Source organism: Arvicola amphibius, chromosome X, assembly GCF_903992535.2.
Source record: "Arvicola amphibius chromosome X, mArvAmp1.2, whole genome shotgun sequence".
Classification (NCBI taxonomy): domain Eukaryota; kingdom Metazoa; phylum Chordata; class Mammalia; order Rodentia; family Cricetidae; genus Arvicola; species Arvicola amphibius.
The window spans coordinates 93,288,572-93,311,619 of record NC_052065.1 but is presented as its reverse complement, the minus strand read 5'-3'; the positions used below and the strand labels follow the sequence as shown (position 1 = coordinate 93,311,619).

At 38.9% G+C, this 23,048-nt stretch overlaps 1 protein-coding gene across 5 annotated transcripts in view; it reads left to right on the top strand.

The window, feature by feature from the left end:
* Acsl4 (acyl-CoA synthetase long chain family member 4) overlaps positions 1-23,048 on the top strand; it is a 72,843-nt gene that overhangs the window by 31,821 nt on the left and 17,974 nt on the right. The window contains exons 2-9 of one of the 5 annotated variants that reach the window (XM_038315994.1): positions 2,016-2,068; positions 12,027-12,263; positions 12,513-12,690; positions 14,150-14,259; positions 16,412-16,550; positions 18,003-18,153; positions 18,263-18,386; positions 20,002-20,073. In XM_038315994.1, the coding sequence (XP_038171922.1) occupies positions 12,036-12,263; positions 12,513-12,690; positions 14,150-14,259; positions 16,412-16,550; positions 18,003-18,153; positions 18,263-18,386; positions 20,002-20,073 (1,002 nt within the window). In that variant the 5' untranslated portion in view covers positions 2,016-2,068; positions 12,027-12,035. Of the gene's footprint in view, positions 1-2,015; positions 2,073-11,732; positions 12,264-12,512; positions 12,691-14,149; positions 14,260-16,411; positions 16,551-18,002; positions 18,154-18,262; positions 18,387-20,001; positions 20,074-23,048 lie in introns of all 5 variants that reach the window. The other 4 variants (XM_038315992.1, XM_038315991.1, XM_038315995.1 and 1 more) reach the window with 4 other exon arrangements.

Below are 23,048 nucleotides of genomic sequence, written 5' to 3'. Positions count from 1 at the left end.
TGGTTCCCAACACCTTATGTTAAAAACTCTCGTATATTCTTGATGAAGAGAATTCTGAGTAAGGTTTGCTTTATAATTTTAGCAAAATCATCCCTGTTTCTGATCATCTGTAAGTTGAACCTGCTTATGATAATCCGCATAGGTTTTCTATATTATATTAGCTCTCAGTTTATTCGACTAGAATGAGACTGGGAGGAGGGTGCTATATTGTGGAGGGAGCCAGAGAGGGCTGAAGATTAGTTTTGTTGTGTAGGGAATTCTGGCTAGATTAGAACATGTAATTTGCTTTCCTTTTCTCTGGTGGGCAGCCATTTCATCCTTAATTTTCCTATTTGGTGCTAGGTGTCGCCGCTCTAGTTGTTGGGAAAGCGGGACCAAGAAAGCTAGGTAGCTGAAAGTCTCGTGCAATACCCAACTCTAAGCACAGCGTTAAGCCAATTTATTCTGAGTGTGAGTAAGGTGTGCATCACAAGGACAAGTCACATGTGGCAAAAACATGGTGTTCCGTAGAGGCACATGAAGAACAGCAGCTGAAGGAAGCTCACTCCTGTCCACGACACCTGGGAGGAGCTGGAAAACACTTCCCAAGAATAGTTTGGTGTTTTTGAAGAAATTGAAGCCACAAGACTCTTGCCTTGTTTTCTTGGGGTATTCTCAAAAGCATTCAGAAGTCCCCTCTCCTGACCGCATTTTTAGACTGTGTTCTGATACTAGGGAATCAAGCCCAATGCCACATATGTTAAGCCCAGGATGTACTACTGAGCTACACCCCCACTTCTCTTTTCTTACGATGAAGTAGCTTTTAAGGTTGTAGACACAGAACTATTTTCTCCCCTCTTTGAATTTTTAAAACTGCATTTACTTTATGTTTTGCCTGTATGTGTGTTTGTCTGCCTTGCGCATGCCTGGTGCCTTTGAAAGGTCAGAAGAAGGTGTTGGATCCCCTGCACCTGGAGTCACAGATAGTTGTGAGCCACCACATGGGTGCTGGGAACTGAACCCACGTCCCTCTGCAGGAGCAACAATTGCTCTTAACCCCTGAGCCATCTGTGTAGCTCTGTCTCCTTTTGTGTTGGGAGTTGCTTTTGCACTGCTGATTTAGTGCTGGGGATTGGAGGTGAGCAGAAGGTTACAAACTGGAGCGCTTATCTGCCTATAAGAGCGTTCTGATGCCTGTCTGTTTCCAGCTTCTTCCCGGAGTATCTAGACTTAAGTATTTACTAATTTTTATTGACAGAATTATTTTCTAAATTAAGCAAAATAGTGGGTAGATTTTAATATATTCCCCTACCTCCTTCCTCTCACATCTTCCTGCCACCTAAAAATCTTTATTTTGTGGTTGGTTTTTAAAATTTATTATATTGAAGTTACCAGAATTTTCTATGAGGAAATTATATGATTTGTATACAAAACTGAAGTTTTTCTTCTGGAACATTCACCTTGTGAACTCTTTGAACTTTATTTTAATATGTATCTGCATTGGTGCCCCCATGTTAATAACTGGAGAAAAAATAATCTCAAATAGTGTGGCTTTTACATAGGCAGACACTTGCCTTAGACCCATACTGTGACTATGTCCAGCCCTCCCTTCCCAGAAGTGTATCATAAATATTAAGTTTAAGTTGGAAAAAGTTCTATAAAATATAGCAAAAGCAACCACCTGTTGGTTATGTGTTCCCATAAAAAATATTCTTTCCTCTGCACCAAGTATTCCAGTTGACAGCAGCTCGTTTGATAATGAAGGAATCAAAAGTGCAGACAAACCTCTAGGAACAGGACTTGCCTCTTTTCGTGTTCTCAAGGTCTTGGCTGCTGCCCCTTTGAGTGAGCCCCACTCGCTTAGCTCACCTGAACTCCTAATGTTACTACTTCACATCCGGCACTCGTCTTAGTAGTTCCGTATTTTTGCCTCTGGTGGCTGGCTTATCCTGAGCTAAGGTGCTGTCACCTGGTTTTCTTTGGCGAGGATTCATGTCCCATGTCACAGTACTCATGACTCTTGTCTCTCACTGCAGAATCAAATCGCGGGAGATATACCTGTTCTTCTTAAAAGAGAAAGAAGACATCTGTAAGTATGTGTCCTTCAGGATTTAAAATGTATAATTGTATCCACGTTTTGAGGCTATTTCGGGAGCAACCTTACCAATATCTATAATGTTAAGAAGACAATATTTGGGAAAGTAAAATGGGAAAACATGTTTACTTTATATAACGTCTAGAATTTCAACCATATGCAATTCAGTTGTAAAAGGAGAGGACTAGTTAAATCCTTTCTTTGAGTCATGCATGCCCCAAGGTGGAATTCCAGAGTCCCAGTTCTGAGTACCAAGGTGGCCAGGCTATCTTTTGCAGGCCGAAGAGCTTCCTTGTCCGTAAACAGGGCTGGATAGCAAGCACACAGCCACTGATACACCTTAGCAGTGAATGTTCATCTCAGAGATGGAAGCTTATTATTGTACCTTAGTGGCTCTTTCTCAAGCTAACATTACTGAGCGGATGCGCACAAACTTAAATAACAGCATTGCCCTTCACTGAGGTGCTTATTTCCGGTGATGTGGAGAGCCAAACAAATGCAACAGAGCACTTGAGGTCATTATGTCTGAGACTTAGAACTGGAAAATTACCCAGATCAGTGGTTCCCAAATGCAGATTTGTAGGCCAGTGCCAGCTAGTGGAGAGGTTTTTACTAGGCCACTCTGGAGCATGGCAAAAAGGAGCAGTAGGCTTGCATTCTCTTTTTAAGGCTAGCTATTTTCAATGTAAAGGCTATGCTGGTGTCAGTTGGGAGAGGTAAGCACGCACTTTATTGTATAAAACGACAGGGAATGTAAATGCTAGGGGCATTTTTAACACCCATACCTCACAACAAAATAGCTCTGTGTGGTTACGCTTATCCTTAAAAACCAAGCTTGTCTTTGATGTGTTGAAATATGAATCTAACTTTCTAATTTTACAGATGAGAAGTGACAGGCTCATTTGTTTCAAACCTGACAGCTCAGCGACTCTGACGCTGCCTCTCTCGTATTTCTGGTCTTCTACGCATTGATTTCAGTGTACTAAGTTATGACTTTGAAACAGAAGATAAAAGTAGCTCTTCCGTGCTAATGACTACTTTCCAAGCATGAGAAATTCAAAAGACTTAATGCTCTTACATGCCTAAATTGATGGCCTCTCATTCGTTTACTTTAGGAGAATCTTAAACCTGACCACGGATGAGGCCAGAATTAGCTAATCTGGGAATTCAGGTCCCTCAGGCTCTGCGCTACTGCATAATTGACAAACTAGGAGGCAGATCAGTATGCTCAGCTTTCCCTTTGGAAAATAGGCTGCTGTCATTGGGTGCAGTGTATCAAACCTCTGGCGTTACCTCTCTGGAGAGCACTACCTTGTTCTTGCATGTACACTGACGCGCACAGGTACACACTTAACAGCAGCTGGCCTGCAGCAGCTAGTCTTGGCCAACCCAAGTGGAGTCCATCTAGGCTCCGGCAGAAAACACGCTCCAGCAATTGGCAGCTATGTTCAGGAGCTTTCAGATTGTGCCCCATGGCGCTTTGGAGGCTCTCCATCAATTGTCATAACTTTGCTCCAGCTATCTCAGAATAGATTTCAAAACAAAACCAATTTCCTTATTGCCTTTGCCTCCCTCACCTCGGTGAAACATGGGCCAGATAAGCAATATGAATGTAGGAGACAGAGCAGAGTGGAATATATTCCTGACCTTAGCATGGAGATGCTAACATTAAGAATACTTCTCCATGATTTTTTTTTAATATTTGACTTTGTATGATTTTGTTTTTCAATGAAGAATTTATTATTTTTTGAACGTCAGAAGCCCTCTTGGTGAATTGTTAAGGTAAAAGTGTCATTGGGGAATTTTTCCTATGTACCCCGTTCCCATTTACTCTTACTGATTGGCCATGACATTCTAACAGATTTATTAGTGTTGGAGTTTTTGTGCTCTTTGAAAGATCTCTTTCTTTATTATGAATACCATGGCCTGCCTGCCTGCCTGCCTGCCTGTATGCCTGCAGGCCCAAAGGGGGCGCGAGATCTCAGTACAAATTATTGTGAGCCACCACGTGGTTGTGGGAACTGAACTCAGGACCTCTGGAAGAGCAGTCAGTTCTCTTAACCACTGAGCCATCTCTTCGCCCCCCCCCCCCTTTTTTTAGACAGGGTTTCTCTGTGTAGTCCTGGCTGTCCTGGAACTCACTCTGTAGTCCAGATTAGCTTTGAACTCACAGAGATCTGCCTACCTCTGCTTCTCACTGTGATCAAAGGCGTGTGCCACCACTGCCCAGTAAATTCTGTCTTTTCTTTAGTCTTATTCACAAGATATATGTAATTCTAAAGATTGAAGTGTTCTTAAAAAAAAACAAGAACAGTGTGATAGAAATATACATCAGGATGGTTAGGCAGCTGGACTAAAGAGACTTACTTGGCCTCCTTATAAGAAATTGTTTAAGACTTTGTTGCATAATTTTTAGCAGTATAAAGTGGGAAACACCATTGGCTAAGAAACAGCCTATTAAACTGCCTCCACCTCTATCAAGTAGGGCAGGTGGTGTGTGTGTGTGTGTGTGTGTGTGTGTGTGTGTGTGTGTGTGTGTGTGTTTTAAATACTTAGTTGCAAAACTCTGCCTGTAACACAGAGAGGCATCCCTGTGGAAAATGTTACTGGTTACAGGGATTCTTTTTAACCTTCATTCAGTTGTTGACAACTGTCCTTCAGTTGTCAAACTTCCTTATCACATGTAAGGTAACAGGAGATAGATACATAGCTTACAGGCAGACTCTGCAGTTCTTATTTAATAAAAACATAGTCACTGTAACAGCTTTAAAGGTCAGTTCTGTAGCTGTGTTATTTTGGTTAACATGTGTTAAAATTAAAACTAATATGTTCCCACCGAGGAAGCACTCCTGGTGAACCGAAGGTCTATGGGCAGAAAGAAAGTCTACACAGTAGGTCATTATTTGGGCAACAAGGCTTCGTGTACAGGAGCCTGTAGAAGTTACTCCTTAGCTGCATTTCTAGGACTTTGACGTCGTCTTTGTGCTGCCTGCTTCGCTTTTAGAGCCTCAAACCTTTCATAGTTCTTTCCAAATACTCAACTCCCAGGAAGCTTTTCTCTTTCCACAATGTTTAATGAACTTGGATTGTAATATCATGCCGTGCCAGTAGGTGGTGCCACCTGCTAATATATTTTTCTTCCAAGTTCCTTAAAACTTTGGATTAAATTATATACAATTACTAACTGTAAGAATGCATATCTAAAAATCAATTGTGTCTCTTATCACTTAGAATGAGTACTAGACATCTAGTTCTCTGCAGTATAGATGTGAAGTGTGTAGGCAGGAATATTGGCTCCTAAATCTCAATATTTCAACATACAGAGATAGAATCCCAATTATACTAAACTATGACCTAGATAAGCCATCTGAGGCATGCTGGGGATCCTCTTAAGGCATTATGGGAGGGAGGGAGCTCTTTCTAGAGCATGAACGAGTGTCTTCACCATGGCTGCTGGGGTGCTGGCTTTGCTGGGAAAAGCTGGGAAGAGACTGGCAGGATGGCGACTTCAGGAGTTAAAGCTTCTCCAGGTGATGGAATAGACAGGTTTGGCTAATCTTAAGAGAGACACAGTTGTGCTCATGAAATGTTTTAAAGCAGAACGCTAACTAGTTAAATGTACATGTTGGTGGAGGGGAATGTGTGTGAGCATGTGTGTGCTTGTGAATGCGCACAGATACATACATGTGCGAGCACACACACATACACACGCGCATGTACACTCTCCAAGTTTTTATTTTGCCGAGTTGTAAGTTTGATTATACCAATTATTTGGTATTGATTAAAATGACCGTTGTTTTCAGTCTTATAATTTGTGTTTGAGTCTGACCAGGGGAACCTGATCTAAATATTCCATGAAAAGATTTGGTGCTAGCTACTCTCAGCTCATTTATTGTCTTAATGTTAGCATTTTGTACATTTTAAAGTTAAGCTGTCAAGCGAATTGGATTGTAATGTATCTCCTTAAAGACTGATCTTGTTTACCAAGTGTAGGCGTCCATTTTGCAGCTCTGTATGTGATCATTCTCATGTTTCAAATTCAGAATGTCTATAAAAGTATGTGAAACAATTTTTTATAAAGCGCTCCACCCTTTTATAAAAACCTTGATGGTGCAACATCTATTTAGAAATATGATCTTTTAAAGTTTAGCAAGTATTCTTATCTGTTTAATCTGTTGAAATTTTATAACTTTATGATTTAATGTTTGGTAGATAGGACTGTGGGCGAATTATCTTTAGTTGATGTTAAATTTATTCATAAATAGTATGTGACTTGAAAATGTGACTAAAATTGTAATTTGTATAGTTGATTGTTGATTTTTCAGTTGATTTATTAAGCATTTCCATAAAATCTTGGTGCAGTGTTTCTCAACTTTCTTGGTGTTGCGACCCTTTAATACAGCCCCTCATGTTGTGGTGACCTCTTAACATAGAATTATTTTCGTTGCTGCTTCATAACTGTAATATTGCTCCTGCTGATGAATTGTAATGTAAATATCTGATCTTCCGCTGCTGTGGGGTTGCGACTCACAGGTTGAGAACCACTGTCTTGGCGTGAATAATATACAGTGCTGGTTTGTTATTGTGGTGGCAGATGCATTGATCTTTGCTTGGTTTTGTTCAAATTCTAAAACTTTAGTAAAAAGGATCTTGGCATTAATCATCTTAAACTGGTATTGCATCACACGCTTCTGGTGGAGAAATTTCTTTTAAATTCAGACTTTACACAGTATGTAATGTTTACTTTGGGCCCTAGAGCTGAATGTATCGCTAATGCTTTTTGTGTTTAACCTGTCTCAGGGTGTTTGAAGTAACTGGAATGAAATACTTACCAAATCTGACGTCAGAACAAAAGTAAACCAATTGTATCTGATTCTTCACTACACCTTTTAGGATTTTCTAGACATCTGAAGGGCCTTTGGCCTTGCGCAGTGCTTTTGGAAGAAGGGCAAATCAGTGCTCTCAAATCGTTGCCAGTATTTCTTCCTGTATGAGGCCTGCCACTCTCACCTACTTCGAGTTCCAGTCTGAGCAGATGGTAGAGATACGGACTTGCAAGTGATTAAACTTGACTCTACTCTCCTCGGCTGTGCTAACTTTGGCTAACTCTGTACCTTCCTGAGTTTCCTCTAGCTGTCAAGATACCACCTTAAATTTCCCTAACTAATCCAATGAACACGTCTAAGACTTTCCAATAGTAAATATGTATGAAAATGCTCCCCACTGGACTAGCAGAGGTCTGAAGCCATAATGAACTCTTCCCATGGGTGGATCCTGTTCTGAAACAGAAGTCCATCACCTGGCTTCAAGAAAACACAACTCAGTTTGGACCCTATTAACACGGGGGTGCAGTGTGCTCTTCATACAGGAAATGGCAGCATACCTTCCTGCTCTTACAACAGCAGTCAGTCTTTGCGCTCTGCACTGGAGAGTGCTTCCAGTTTTATGTTTTCATTAAACAACCAATAACTTTTTCAAGTTCATTTTAGTTACCAAAGATTTTAAGAGCATTGTGTTTTCCAGAACTTTGACACAATATTATCTTAACGTATAGCTGAAGTTAAGTATGTTCAGGTTATTTTGTTTGTAATTTCAGTTTCTAACCCACACCAGTTCCGTGTATGTTTTTATTCAATACATTTATTGAACAGCTCTTGTGGTTGGCGAGGTTTCAGCAGCAAACTGCCTCTTGATGAAGTTTCCATTCTAATGGAGACATAGACAGTAAGCACGAAAAATAGGACCCGGTAGTATATTAGTGGAAGGTGGTGAGGAGAAATATAAAGTGAGAAAGGGAGTGTTTAAATGGGATGACTAGGGAAGGTCTAACTGGGAAGGTGATATTACTTGATTAAATATAAAAAGTAGGCAAAAAATTAACATATGTAGGTATCTTAGGAGAATAATACAGGCAAGCCCTGAGTCACAACATAGTATAGCACACGGTAATAATGAGCACACGGGACTGGAGCAGTGTGCCGGGGAGGGCACAGTAGGGGGCGAACTCAGAAACACATAGGTAATATACTAAAAGAGGCAAGGCTGGCAAAGATGCAGTTGTAGAGAGCGCAGTGACTGCTTTGAGCCTGCTGAAATTTGGGCACTTAAATGACTTCTACCATCGAGGAAACTGTTGATTATTCAAATTGGAAGTTTAAGGGGACTTTCGGGCTTATTTGAGAATCATTATCAATTGTGATATTTCAGTCCTTGAGAAGAAATGAGATTGGCACAGGTATGCGTCTACATAGCTAGAGAAGCAGTTAGAATTGACCACTATAGTATCGAGGGATCAGGGAAACGAGGGAGAAGTAAGGAAGACTTGGCAATGCCAGCGAATAGGAAGAAAGTGAAATCTGCTGTTTGGGGGAGTGAATGGAAGAGATTTCAGGCAAAAAAGGAAACAGCTGTGTTAAAGGGTGGCCCTGAAGGAAGATGACTACAGGGCTTTAACTGACCTCTGGGTCTAATGGTGTGGAGGTTATTGGTGGCACTGGTCAGAGGGAGCACCTTAGATGTGTAGTGGGGGACAAAGACCTGAGTATAGTGGGTACCAGAGAAAACAGACGTGGAAACTGGGTGATGGAGTACACAGACAGCTCTTTTTTAGAATTTCCTGCTTTCATTCATCCTTCCTTTCTTCCTCCCTCTCTCTCTCCTTTCTTCCTTTCTCTCTCTCTTTTTTCCTTTTTGGTTTTTCAAGACGATTTCTCTGTGTCGCCCAGGCTGTCCTGGAACTTGCTGTGTAGACCAGGCTAGCCTCGAATTCACAGAGATCCACCTGTCTCTGCCTCCCAAGTGCTGGGATTAAAGGCGTGTGCCACTGCTGCCGGCTTTTTTTTTTTTTTTTTTTTAAGATTTCTAAAGAGAAGAAATGGGGCATAGCTGAGAGTTTGGTATAAAAAAGGATGGTTTTCAAGATGAAATAAATGCTAGGCTGTTAGATGAATGTTAATGGGAATGATTAGTAGAGCAGCAGATTGCCTTGTAGATGGGCATGATGTCCCCATAAAGGGATGGGAACATTGGCATATCTTCCAGTCTTGAAGAGAGCTGAGCTTATGCCATAGATACATGGAAGTGAGTTCATAGCAAATTGAGAAGCCTAACGCAGTGGGCACGCTAGTTCAGTATGGTTTCTGTGTATCTTCAAGTGAAGCATTCAGCACAATAGTGTGTTCCTGCGAATTAAGCTGCCTGGGCCCAGGTGCAGGTTAGCATGTGATTTAGCTGAGTCAGTAAAGCAACCCGAGTGAGTCCTGAGAGTAGGGCAGAGGCCAGTTCTGATTACTCAGGGATTTCTGTAAGGAAGACAGTGTTCCTCCCAAGAAAACTATGACGTTGATAATTCCGATGAAGCGGCTGCCACAGATCTTTTCAAGCTTTTACCTGTTCAAAGCCACACTTGATAGTAGAGACTGAGGCCAGACATGACTTCTCCTAGCTCAGTCCAGCATGCTCATTGTCTGAGATGCCAGATTTGTAGATAACAGTTCATTTCCCCTAGAACAAGAGCAGAGTATTTATCTTTTTTGTGCTAAACACTGAAGATTATGTAGAAGGTACTTACTTCCCTTCTACCAAGACATAATGTCTTATACCAGCATGTATAAGACATTATATAATATAATATACATATTATATAATTATTGCTATTATAAATGATTTCTAAAATACAATCTACTTATAGTCAAATATATAAGTGTCTGAGTTCATTTTCTATTTCTTTGTATTTGGTGCCCTAAGTTTGATAATTCCTTATTTGAGAATGGGGTGGTACTGTCCTTTAGAGACATTGCATAAATTTGAAGATATGCTTCTTGTCTTCAACTATTGTCCCTGAAAATGTATATACTCGAATATTTTTTCAAGTTGTTTCTCTTTTGCACTTTTTTATACAGCTATTAAGAACTTATTTTTTAAAAATTATGCACGTGGGTAGCTTGTCTCGGACTGACTGTCTTTTACGACTTATCAAGGAGTAACAAAACACCTTTGGTACAAGAAAGAAATGTTGGAGCCAGGCTGGTGGCACATACCTGTAGTCCTTGCACTTGGGAGACAGAGGCAGATGGATTTCTGTGAGTTTAAAGCTAGCCTGATCTATGCAGTGAGTTCTGGGCTAGCCAGGAATACACAGTGAGACCCTGTCTCAAAAAAAGATGTTGGTTTAGAACTACTGGTCTGTTCTTTAAAGTTAGCCACCCAGATGTGTGGAGGTGATGATGTAATAAAGTAGCAGAGGGGAGGGTAGGTATTTTTAGTGATGTAAGAAAGTAGATGAAGGGAAGATTATTGTAGACTTAGGCGGGTAAGAAATTTCCAATGGAAGAGTGATCTTGGGTGTTTGAAGGCTGAACTCTGCAGACGCTTGACAGCTTACTTGAGGTGAGTGACTAGACAAACACGTCAGGGAGACCAAGAAAGCAATTTCTAGGTTTAGTGTAAATCAGAATGGAAACATGAAAAAATCCCAGATAAATCACAATCACGTAGGCCCAAAATAGTAAGGTAAAGGTTGGTGTCTTCTATTTGGGTTCATGAAGTGTTTTGAGAAATTCCTTAAAATATATATATATATATATATATATATATATATATATATATATATATATATATATCTTCATGAATGTGTGAGGAGTAGCGTTCACTGGGTTTTCAAAGGATTAATTTCTTTTAGAAAAGTAAGGCCCATTGATTTAGTCTGATCACAAAAGATTGCTCAAGTTTACATAATCAGGAAGTGGCAGAGGCGCATAGTGAAACCCAGTGCCTAAGTTTCTTGTTCATTTCACCATACTGAGGTTCAGCTTGCATCTAGCCATCACCATTCCCTTGTGGACTCTTGGTCATTTTGTGTTCCATTGAACTCTCTTTGTATCAGTTGTTCGTGCTGCGCACTGTAGTGTAGTTGAGGATCACATCAGTGTCTTGCAGTGGAAGTGCCTTAGGAGTGAGGTTCTGGGGAGTTCTGAGATCATAGGACGTTCTGAACCTCTGCTTCATCTAGAGTAATTCCAGGGTGGTCTATGGGCAGTCCACATGAGTTATTATTTAAAGAGATTGTTTAGCTGCTCTCCCTGCTCCACACCCCATCCCAATTTGAACAATACTAGATCTATCTTATATGCTGACTGCATGTATGTTAACTTACAGGGCTAGGACTTAACACTGTTTCAGACCTACGTTTCTCCCAGACAGTTGGTACAGTTTTGAGCACAGTATAGTCACTAAGAAAGAACTCTATAATTGTATTCTTCCCATTTGGGGAAGATGGTGATCAGCATTATCTCTCAGCAATTTACCTTATTAAAGAAGAAAGGATAATATCTCTTGGGTGTTCTTTGCAACCTCATGCATAGATGAGAGCGTGAACATACTATTTCTTGCCTGATTTAGAGAATATAGAGTACCCTTATGACTTAGCACAGAAAAAAATGAAATTCAGATGTTCTTGCACTTAAAAAAATGTTTATGTCAATAATGACTAAACTTGAAAATGCCAGCATTTCATGCCAGTTGCTTCATATTTCCATATCAAATCAATTATATAAACTAATAAAGGTCTGAATATTTAAATTAATTGTGCTACCAACTTGCTAATATTCTTTTGTTTTTTTTTTCTATTCTCTGCCTGGTTCATTGTCTTTACCTACAGGTGTACTTTATTGTCGGCTTCCAAAGATTACTAACTTTTATCTGTATCACTAAAATTGAACTACCTTGGCTATACTGCTACTCTTGCTACTGCTTCCATTATTGCCTTCTCCAGAAACCTAAGGCTTTCAGAAGCCAAAGAATAACAACAAATAGGCGCCATATTAGAAGCCTTTCCACTATGAAACTTAAGCTAAATGTGCTCACCATTATATTGCTGCCTGTCCACTTGTTAATAACAATATACAGTGCCCTTATATTTATTCCATGGTATTTTCTTACCAATGCCAAGAAGAAAAACGCTATGGCAAAGAGAATAAAAGCTAAGCCCACTTCAGACAAACCTGGAAGTCCATATCGCTCTGTCACGCACTTCGACTCACTAGCTGTCATAGACATCCCTGGAGCAGACACTCTGGATAAATTATTTGACCATGCCGTAGCCAAGTTTGGAAAGAAGGACAGCCTTGGGACCAGGGAAATCCTCAGTGAAGAAAATGAAATGCAGCCCAATGGAAAAGTTTTTAAGAAGGTAAAGCATTTCTGTCTTCTTTATTTGTTTTAATGACGGGTACAGTCTTTTTATGATTCTTGTCATAAACCAAGTGCACTTTAAGAATGCTGGCCCTGTATCACAGGCCTTGGTCATGGACTCTCAGAGGCCTCATAGTTTCTGAGTATTAACATAATGGGATTTTTCGGAGTTCCATGTTTTGAATAGTATTGTGATTGCTTACTTGAATACATACTCTGATAGCGGAAAATGTCTTCCTTTTAACAGTTAATTCTCGGGAATTATAAATGGATAAACTATCTGGAAGTGAACCGCAGAGTGAATAACTTTGGAAGTGGACTCACTGCACTGGGACTGAAGCCCAAGAACACCATTGCCATTTTCTGTGAGACCAGGGCCGAGTGGATGATTGCAGCACAGACCTGCTTCAAGTACAACTTTCCGCGTGAGTGCCTTGTGCCTTTGATAGGGGCAGGAGGAGCGTTGCTTATATGGGATGTCTGTTCTGAGATGCTTCTGTGTTCAAAGTGGGCTGATAGTATAACTCATTGGTAAAGCATTTTTATAGCACACACACACACACACACACACACACACACACACACACACACACACTTGAAACAAAGACGTGTTCCTTAGCTATTTTTCTGTGTGGTTGTGTCCAAAAACCATGACTAGGGGCTAAGAAGATGGTTTGGTAGATAAAACACTTGCTGTGCAAGCATGAGGATCTGAGTTCAAATCCCTAGAACCAACATAAAGCTGACTGCGGTAACATAAGTCTGCACTCTTAGCTTTCCTAAGGCACGATGGGAAGCGGAGACATGAGAATCCTTGGAAGCTCATGGGCCCACTAGCCTATATGCGCAGCAGAACAATAGCAATAAGAGACCCTGTCTCAAAGTGGGAAGTGAAGACCAATATTGTCCTTGGATTTATACACACACACACACACACACACACACACACACACACACACACAAACATACCATGGGCAAATATGTGCCCATACACACACACACACACACACACACACACACACTCACACTCACTGTGTGCGTGCTTGATGCCTGGAGGCCTGGAACTGGAATTGCTCATGGATGTAAGCTGTGGATGTTGGGAACCGAAGCTTTGTTCGTTGCAAGAGCAGCAAGTCTCTTAGCCACTGAGCCTCTACAACCTCAGGGACTAAGTTTTAAACATTGAGTTCATAGAAATGCCTGTTGTACCTTAAGTATTTGGGTCTTTCAGGAAATAGACTCCTGAAGGTTACGTGTAGGAATCATCTTCCATTTCAAACAAAGGTAGATGGTACAGAAATGTCCTCATATGTCCTAATCGCTCACCTTCAACAAACAGTAGTGAAAGGTGCCTGCTACTGACTGTACGGGCTATTTCTAGTTACTAGCTGAAAGCCGAATCTCCACGTCTGTTCTAAGTTTAGCGGATGTTACTCAGTTCCAACTGATTTTGCTGTTAGTTTCTTCTATAGTCTGGTGAGTCCTCTGGAACGGATCTGCCAGCCTTTCCCAAAGTATGGAGATCACCAATGGGATTAGAAATTGAACCCACTGGGAAACTTTTCGGAAGGAGTAAGGGCATTGTTGTGGGTGACCTTCTGACTTGAGATCTTGAAAATTTTCGAAAATTGGCTTATCCATTCTTTTGGGCAATGAGCAATGAAAGGGAAGTCGTTGCTGGGCTGACTTCTCCCAGGACCTGTTGACTTTAAATATCTCAATTTGTATGATTAAGTTTGAGGTACTTAGAGACTATGAAATCAAATCGCATCATAAAGTACTTTTGTGTCTGTGGTGTTGCTGTCCCTAAGGCCTGGCTTAAATAACATGTCAGCCTCAAAGGTGTTAAGTGTACAATTTTCATGTTTACTTTTTATTATGCAGTCGTGACTTTATATGCCACACTTGGCAAAGAGGCTGTAGTTCATGGACTAAATGAATCTGAGGCTTCCTATCTGATTACTAGTGTTGAACTTCTGGAAGGCAAACTGAAGGTGAGTATGAAATTTAATTATTTTAAATTTTAATCAATATGTAAAAATATGCTATGTGTATAATATATGTGGTACCATGTGATATTTCAATATATGATCACATTCTGTAATACTCAGAACAGCTTAAAACATGTTCCCATACACATTTTTTATTTTTTATGATGAACACATTGAATATACTTTTTAGTTTTTTGAACTATATGGTACATTATCAGTATAGCATTTTGCTATGCAGTAGCACCAAATCTTCTTGCTCCATATTCACTTTCTTTTCTTTGGCTATATTTTTGGGTTTGATTTGTTGATTTCCCATGTTTTTGAGACTTGACAATGGTCAATGGTTTGTTGCAGTCTTTCTCCTTTTTTAATGTAGAATTTGATTTACTATAAGCCTCAATTTTGATACTGCTTTTTTGTAGCCTGTATGTTTTAATATTTTATATTATCATTTTTATTTGTTTCAAGAAAATTTAATTTTTTATTTTTTCCATTGTTTAAGTTGTTTAATGTTTGTATTTGTGTGGTTTATAAGACTTATTAATTATTGTATTGTGGTCAGAATAGATACTTGGCATACTTTTAACTTTAAAAGATCATTGGAACTTGTTTTGTTTCCTGTCCAATTGTTTGTCATGGATTATGTTCCCTGCATTGGTAAGTGGGGACATGGTGTAGGGACTATGGGAGATATGGGGAGGAGAACTACAAAAACACATTTTGTTCAAAGTATCATGCTATGAAACACATTATATACTGATTTAAAAGTGAAAAATTGTTTTAAGAAGAAAATGTTTATTGGGCAGCTGTTGGAAGTTTTGTAGGTGCCTATTAGGTTTATTTGTTCTAGATTTTCTTATTGACTTTCTGTATAGATAATTTGTCCATTGCTCAAAGTGGGTTTTAGGCTGTCGCTGTATTGAAATCAGTCATTTTCTTTCTGAATACCTGTTCTGTGCATTTGGTGCATATATATTTAAAATTCTTTTCCCCTTGCACAATTGATCACTTTAGTTTTTTTTTCTTTATTCATGGGGGGGGTGCACATATCACCATGTTCATGCCTAAGTTAGAGAACAATTTGAGGGAGTTGCTTCTTTCCACTCTGTAGGATCTGGAGATCTAATTCAGGGCATCAGGCTTGGAGGCAAGTGCCTTTACCCATCAAGTCATATTTGCCAACCTTGATTCCTTTATCATCATATAATGAATGGCCTTCCTTGTTTCTTTTTACTGATTTTGAATTAAAGTCTATTTTACCTAATATATAGTATATGCATGTCCTTTGAACTGTGAGTTTCTTGTATGCACCATATAGTTAGGTAATCTTTTTTTAAAAAAAAATTTGGTTTTTTGAGACAGTTTCAAGATAACTTTGACTATCTTAGAACTAGCTCTGTAGACCAGGCTGACTCTTGAGTTCACAGAAATCCACCTGCCTCTGCCTCATGAGTGCTCAAATTAAAGGCGTGCACCACCACTGGCCAGCTAGGTAATCTTGATCCATTCAGTTATTCTGTCTTTTATCTTTACCATATGCATTCCAGTTAGCTATCAGAAGGTAGGGCTTTATTTACTACAACCACTTTGTGGGTCATTTTCTAGTTTTGTTGAAGTCTTATCTCCCTCCCTTAGAGTCCTGTGTGTGGTTAAGTGGTTTACTCTAATGACATATTTTGGACCCTTGCTTTTTTTTTTTTTTTGGTTTGCCTATCATTGGTTTTTGCTTTGTGGTTACCATGGAGCTTACAAAAGTACATTTTGTAACAAGCTACATTAAGATGTTAAGAGATAGGCATATGATCAGAATGATAAGAAGCAAAAAAAGAAAATACGCTATTAAGAAAAATATTCATGTACTCCTTTTCTGCTGCATTTAAAACTTTGTCTTGTCTAGTGTTGCATTTTTTTTATATTGCCTGTACCTTAGTATCTTAATGTAGTTGCTATTATTTTTTAATGTTTTGGTCTTACCACTTTTCATACTAAAGAGATCGGTGACTTATTTAATATGATTACAATATTGGAGCATTCTGAATTTGTCTATAATTACCACAGTGAAATTTACTTAGTGAACATCTTCTAGTCCTATCAGTTAATATTAATTCTGATAGCATGCCAAACTGAATAGCTGGCTTTTATTTCCACTCAACAGGCAGCATTATTAGATATCAATTGTGTTAAACATATCATTTATGTGGATAATAAGACTATCAATAAAGCAGAGTACCCTGAAGGGTTTGAGATTCACAGCATGCAATCAGTAGAAGAGTTGGGATCCAAGCCAGAAAACTGTAAGTGAATCAGTTAATTTCCTCATATATTCGTGTTTGTTATTTTAGCAGATTAGTAAAAGAAGTGGCATTAGTAAAAATGATGAAGCTGCTTAATCTTAGAAGTTTAAAAGTAGCCAAGATTGTATATGACTGGAATTTTCTTTTCTCCTGAAGAAGGCAATCAACTGAATTTCTTGAAGTCATCAAGCAGAGTTTAGGTTAGAGATGAGGCAGGTTTACTTTCTTCAAAAACAATGGTTGGAATATGCATTTGTATCTTAGAAAAGAAGCCCGGGGGACAAAAATTTTATTCTTTTTCTGCTCTGGACAGTAAGCATGCCTGTTACTCACTTTAGAAGTGTGTACATCCTTTGAAAAGACAGTCCAGAGCAAGCCAGTGCCTCTTCTGACTTGATGCACAGAAATGTAAGAGATCCATGGAGAATTATCTGTTATTACCAGGTTGACACTGTGAGATCGGTGCGTGCTTGACTGGGAAGTTGTGATCACCAGGGTCTGCTACTGCCAGTTCTGATGATTCACCCGAGCATGACACAGAAGCCCAGAAGATATCTTATCAGTCCTCACAGTTTTGATTGAGAGTCGACATGAATTGCTGGCATCCATATGTCTCCAGGATAGATAGGATTCATATATTTTGGGGATACTAGTTTACCTGAGAGTCATTATCATAATGTGCCATCATACTTGCAGTTAGTATATGTAGAGATATTAGGTATGTTGTAGTCTGTGATACTTTACTTGAGTAGGTAAAGTATTATTATGAGGACACATTTTGCATGCTTACTCAGAAATAGACAGATGAGAAATGTCATATTGTGTGCCTGGTCTGAGAAGCACATACTGTGCTAGCAAGTACCAACTTGCTGGTGTTCAGTCGATTCTCAGATGGGTCTTTGTCCTGGAGCCCACCAATGGCCATGAACATCCTGAAGGAGCAGTCAATATAACCTGTTTAAGTATATAACTTTGACCTCGATCCTTTCAGTGGTATACCTTGTCGTCACCCCCAACCCAGACAGAGTTTCTTTGTATAACAAGTCTGGGTTGTCCTGGAACTTGCTCTGTAGACGAGGCTGGCCTCAAACTTAGAGGTCTGCCTACCTGTGCCTCCTGAGTGCTTGGATTAAAGGCGTGCACCACCATGCCGGGCCCTGAACCATTATTTAGAGCTAAGGAATCTACATGGGATGCTATCCTCTCAAAGCCTTAGAAACCCTTCCAAATTCTGTACATAACTCTGTGAAAAGGCTTGATCAGAGGGGGCTTAGGCTAAATATCCCGAAAATAGACCAACCAGATTGAGTTTGAAAGTCAACCAGAATTTGGTGATCGTTCTTACTGTTTATTACTCCAGGTTAAATTTTGAAATCTGTGTCATTATGTCATTACCTTGTCAAGTAATTTACCTTCTGAAGTGAAGAAAATGTGCTTTTTTTGTTTATGTAGCAAGCATTCCTCCAAATAGACCAACTCCTTCAGACATGGCCATTGTCATGTACACCAGTGGTTCTACTGGCCGACCCAAGGGAGTGATGATGCATCATAGCAATCTGATAGCTGGAATGACAGGCCAGTGTGAAAGAATACCTGGACTTGGGTAAGAGAGGACCACTCACCTTCTTTAGAAATATATACCGAGTTCGTAATTAAGTTATGAATTTAAAATGTGTTTCCAACGTGGTTAATCTTGTTTCTCTTTATTGTAGCCCAAAGGACACATACATTGGTTACTTACCTTTGGCTCATGTGCTGGAATTGACAGCAGAGATATCTTGCTTTACCTACGGCTGTAGGATTGGCTATTCTTCTCCACTTACATTATCTGACCAGGTGACAAACTCTGTCTTTGCTCATGATTTATTTAGTACCAAGGTCCCTGTGGCATCAAACATAACTTTCCATGAATAATATGGTACTAGCATTGATTTAGGCCAATATTTTAAAATTATTTTGAATTAATTACTTTCATCTTTGTATATTAGATTTTACTCTGGAGAACTTATAATGGAAAATAGATTCACTGAACCATTGGTGTGCTGTTCAGGACCTTTAACTGGCTCCTGGGAAGAGGTGTACGTTTTAGGGTCTAGTTTTCTTCTGAATGTATTCTGGACCAGTGCCACTAGCCTTATCTTTAAATAGAAATTGATTAAAATTACATGTACAGTTTTGGGTTTCTTGTTTTATTTAGCCACATTTCAGGTTTCTCATACCTGTGCGACCAATCGTTACTGTGTTTGACAGCACAAATACCAAATATTTGGCCTTTGCAGAAAATTCTGTTGGATAGCATTGTAGCCTCTCCAAGGCCCGCCCTCAGCTCTACACTGACTCGGGTTCTCCTTCTCTACTGTTCATAGCATAAAGCCCAGCAATAGACAGCACTCATTCATAGTTTAGGCACATTTGAAATCACACACAGAAAACCGCTTTAAGAAGAGAAAACAATTGCATTCTACCAGTAGAACCTATGTGGTACTTCTTGTAGATTTCATTGCTTCTCGAGAGCTATTTTTCTTTCCTTTATTAGGCTGGTTAATGTATCATTTATAGGAGATTATTACTTTTATCTACTTTTTTCAGTGAATGACTTTATTTTCTACCTGTGATTAATCTGAAATTTGAAATCCTAAGTGTTATTTATGCATGAAAGAAATTGTGCACATTGATGTATATATATGCTTGCTGCCACTTGGCCACTGGCACGGACATTACTGTGCTACCAACCAGAACATTAACAAATTATTTTTTTCTTATTTTTGAGACAGGGTTTCTCTGTAGTTTTTGGTGCCTGTCCTGGAAATAGCTCTTGTACACCAGGCTGGCCGTTAGAGATCCGCCTGCCTCCTGAGTGCTAGGATTAAAGGCATGCACTACCACCACCTGGCCAAATTATTATTTCTGTGTGATGTTAATTGATATCCATAGTGGTCATTTTGAGTTACATCTCTGCCTACTGAGTAACCAAAGAAAGTTGAAAATGCCTTCAAAGTTCCTGGTGTGGTAGCACACACCTTCAGCACAGGAGGCAGAGGCAGGCAGCCTGAATTCCAAGGCCAGCCTGGTCTACCGATTGAATTCCAGGACAGCCTTGGCTACACAGAGAAACCCTGTCTTGACAAGCAAAAAAAAATCTTCAATTCTGTTTTAGTGATAAGTCTCCTTTAATGGGGCTTTGTAAAAATGCTTAATTCACTAACATGTCCAATTCTATTTTTATCCTGGATCAGTTTCTCTTCTAGGGAAGTCTGTGATGTGCTAGAAACCAAGCCAACAGAGTAAAATAGAAAAATCTTGTACTCTTTGCACTTACACTAGATGCTGTAATAAAAGATTAAATCCTATGTGTAAATTCTCTTTGTTATTAATACTTGAATTAGACCCCCCATACGCATTTTTGCTAACATCCGTTTCCCTAATTGTATTTTCTTTTTTATTAATGTAGTCCAGCAAAATCAAGAAGGGAAGCAAGGGTGATTGTACTGTACTGAAACCCACTCTTATGGCTGCTGTTCCGGTGAGTACAGAAGAGTCAGACAAGTAGAAAAGAGTCCCTCACACAAGGTCTTGCTTACACTTCTAATTTTTTTTAAAGTAACCCCTTTAGGTATTTGTGTACACTAGCAGAGTAATTTTACTTTGAACTGTTGGCATAGATGATCCTTAAAATCTTAGAAATGACAACAATGTTGGAATGTATACTGTATTTGCTGATGCTTGGAAATTCAAGATGAATTAGAGCTGAGGCACGGTCCTAATATCTTAAAGCAGAAATGTGTTGTCTAGATCATTTTGTTTAATCTTGTAACTAAAAACAATTAAGGCAGTCCTGCAGCATCGCCGAGAACCGAGGCAGCATCTCCAAGGTTCTGGGACAGGTTGGTGATAGAGCTGCATCTAAGGGGCAGGCAGCACCTCTTGCTCACCATACCACATGGTACAGCATCTGACCTGCCATCTCCCTGTAGTGCTTCCTAAAGAAATCTACTGATTTCCCAAAGCTCCCAAAGGAGTAATGTTCTATTTCAGATATGTAAAATTCTTTTTTTTCAAGATTTATTTATTTAGTATACAGTGTTCTGTCTGTCTGTATCCTTGCTGGCCAGAAGAGGGCACCAGATCTCATTAAAGATGGCTGTGAGCCCCCATGTGGTTGCTGGGAACTAAACTCAGGACCTCTGGAAATGCAGTTAGTGCTCTCACCCTCTGAGCCATCTCTCCAGCCCCCAGATATGTAAAATTCTTAAGGGAGATACTACTTTTAAAAAGAACCAGATGTTGCATCTAAAACCATGTAGTGATGAGTTGAAAGATCTAATGCAGTGTTTTACATGTGTATAAATCTGTTGTTATGTTGTTATGTTCTAGCACATTTATTTACTTTTAGTGACTCACAGGGAGAATTTATTACTACTGCTTGTATTAGAATCAAACTTTCAGACATAACCTGGTGTCTTTACAAGTTATTTTTGTGCATGGAAAGTCAGAGATTTAGATGATGTTTTGTTCAGCCCAAATTTTCTAAGCATTGCAGATATAAAATTATTTTATTGTCCTTACTTTCTTTTTTAAAAGATTATGAGAACTGAAGTAGTTCATAAAAGATTTTGTCCTGTTATTTAGAGGTGCTGTAGCATTTGCCAAACTGAAAGAGGCTTTTGGCTTTATCAGTAAATGAGGACATGGATTCCAAAGCACCACTATTTCCCAGTAACATATTCAAAACTGCAATCCATTAATGGATTAGTCCATTGTTTAGCTCAGAGCCCTTGTGATCACGTGACATCTGGAAGTCACAGGCACATCTAGACTAATCTAGGCTTCACTTAATCCCAGTGTTTGTTGTTTGGGTTAGGACAACTGAAGACCCACTTAAAAGATTTATTTTTCCTGCTCACTTCCTGTTGGGCTATGAGTTCGTCAGTCCAAGACTTGTTGGTTCTTATTGAATTTTATTGGTTCTTATTGGTTGGTTCTTACTGGTTCATATCAGGTTTTTTTCCATGACTACTGTCCTTGTTCATATTGATAGTGATACTTCTTTATCTTCTTCAAACCTAAGGACAGTAAATAGTCTGTGGTACAGAATGTAGGTATTTCACCGGACCTGCTTGCTTTCTTTAAATCCTCCTATTGGATTTAAGGATAGGTGAGCTTTTTAAAAGAGTCTTTTTATTCAGATTTTTTTCTTGTAGATTGTTTTTTGACTTCATTACCTTCCTAGCTGAGAGCACAGCATAAGCTTTAGCATTGTGAATATTTACGAAGAGATTATAGAACTTGATACTACTTCTTAGTACAAATAACTAGATCGAACATGGGTATATTGTTAGCCTCAGATAAGAAGTGATTTGATGAACTAACTATAAATCCTGCCACCTTTTAATTGTTGCATATCTCATTCACAAGACCTTCATGCATATGACCAGTAAGCAGTGTATGTAGTTCTCAAATGCTGACATCCTTCCTGTGTATTTACTTTTGTGTCTGTATTTTTTAATTCCTAGAGCTTATAAAGGGGTTGGTTCTAGTATGTTAAAGAGGAAAACACTGGGATTTCTCAGTCACAGACCTACAGGAATTCTCTAGTGATATAGTAGTGATTCCATTTGTGGAATGGAGAAGACAGCTTTATGTATTCCATGCTTGACTGTGCTGTTAGCTTTTTAAAAGAATGACTCTGCTGGCCTCCATTTGTATAATGGCTGTGCTTTAATAATAATACAAACATCCATAAATGTATTTGTTATACCACAACTTATTTTATACTGATGATTGATGCTTTCAATATTTAGAACCAGATATTTTTGAACAGTTGTGCTTTATTGTAGTAATTTTTGCTAAGCATTTTTAAAAATCATCACTTAGTAATTGAGGTATTTGTTTTTGCCTTATACATATTAGCCTAAGCCAGTATATTCCAAACCTTGTCCTACCTCTAATTTATCAAGTATCTATCAGCAAGAAGCTTATAATTTTAATCTTTTTTTTCAAGGAATATAGCATAGAAATGCCTAAATTACAAATATATAAGAATTTTAGGGGCTGGAGAGATAGCTCAGAGTACTAGCTGTTCTTCCAGAGGTCCTAATTTCAGTTTCCAGCAACCACATGGTGGCTGACTACCATTTGTAATGAAATCTGATGCCTTCTTCTGGTCTGCAGAAATACATGCAAGCAGAACACTATATACATAATAAATGAACAAATAAATTTAAAAAGTATTTTTAGGAAATGGTTAAGACCCCCTGCCATGTTGTAAGAGAGTCACAAGGTCATAGTAATAAAGAGAAAAGTATCACGATTTGATTCAACACAGGTATTTTTCTGCTATGTGAAAATACAGAAATTTATTTGAAATGATTTTTTAATTATGAGAGCTGAATGAATTCTTTCCATATTAAGATTTTTGCACACAATTTTATTAAATTTCATTGAGAGTAAATAATACAGTATATTTTGATCATACTTTTTTCCATTTCCCCAATTTCT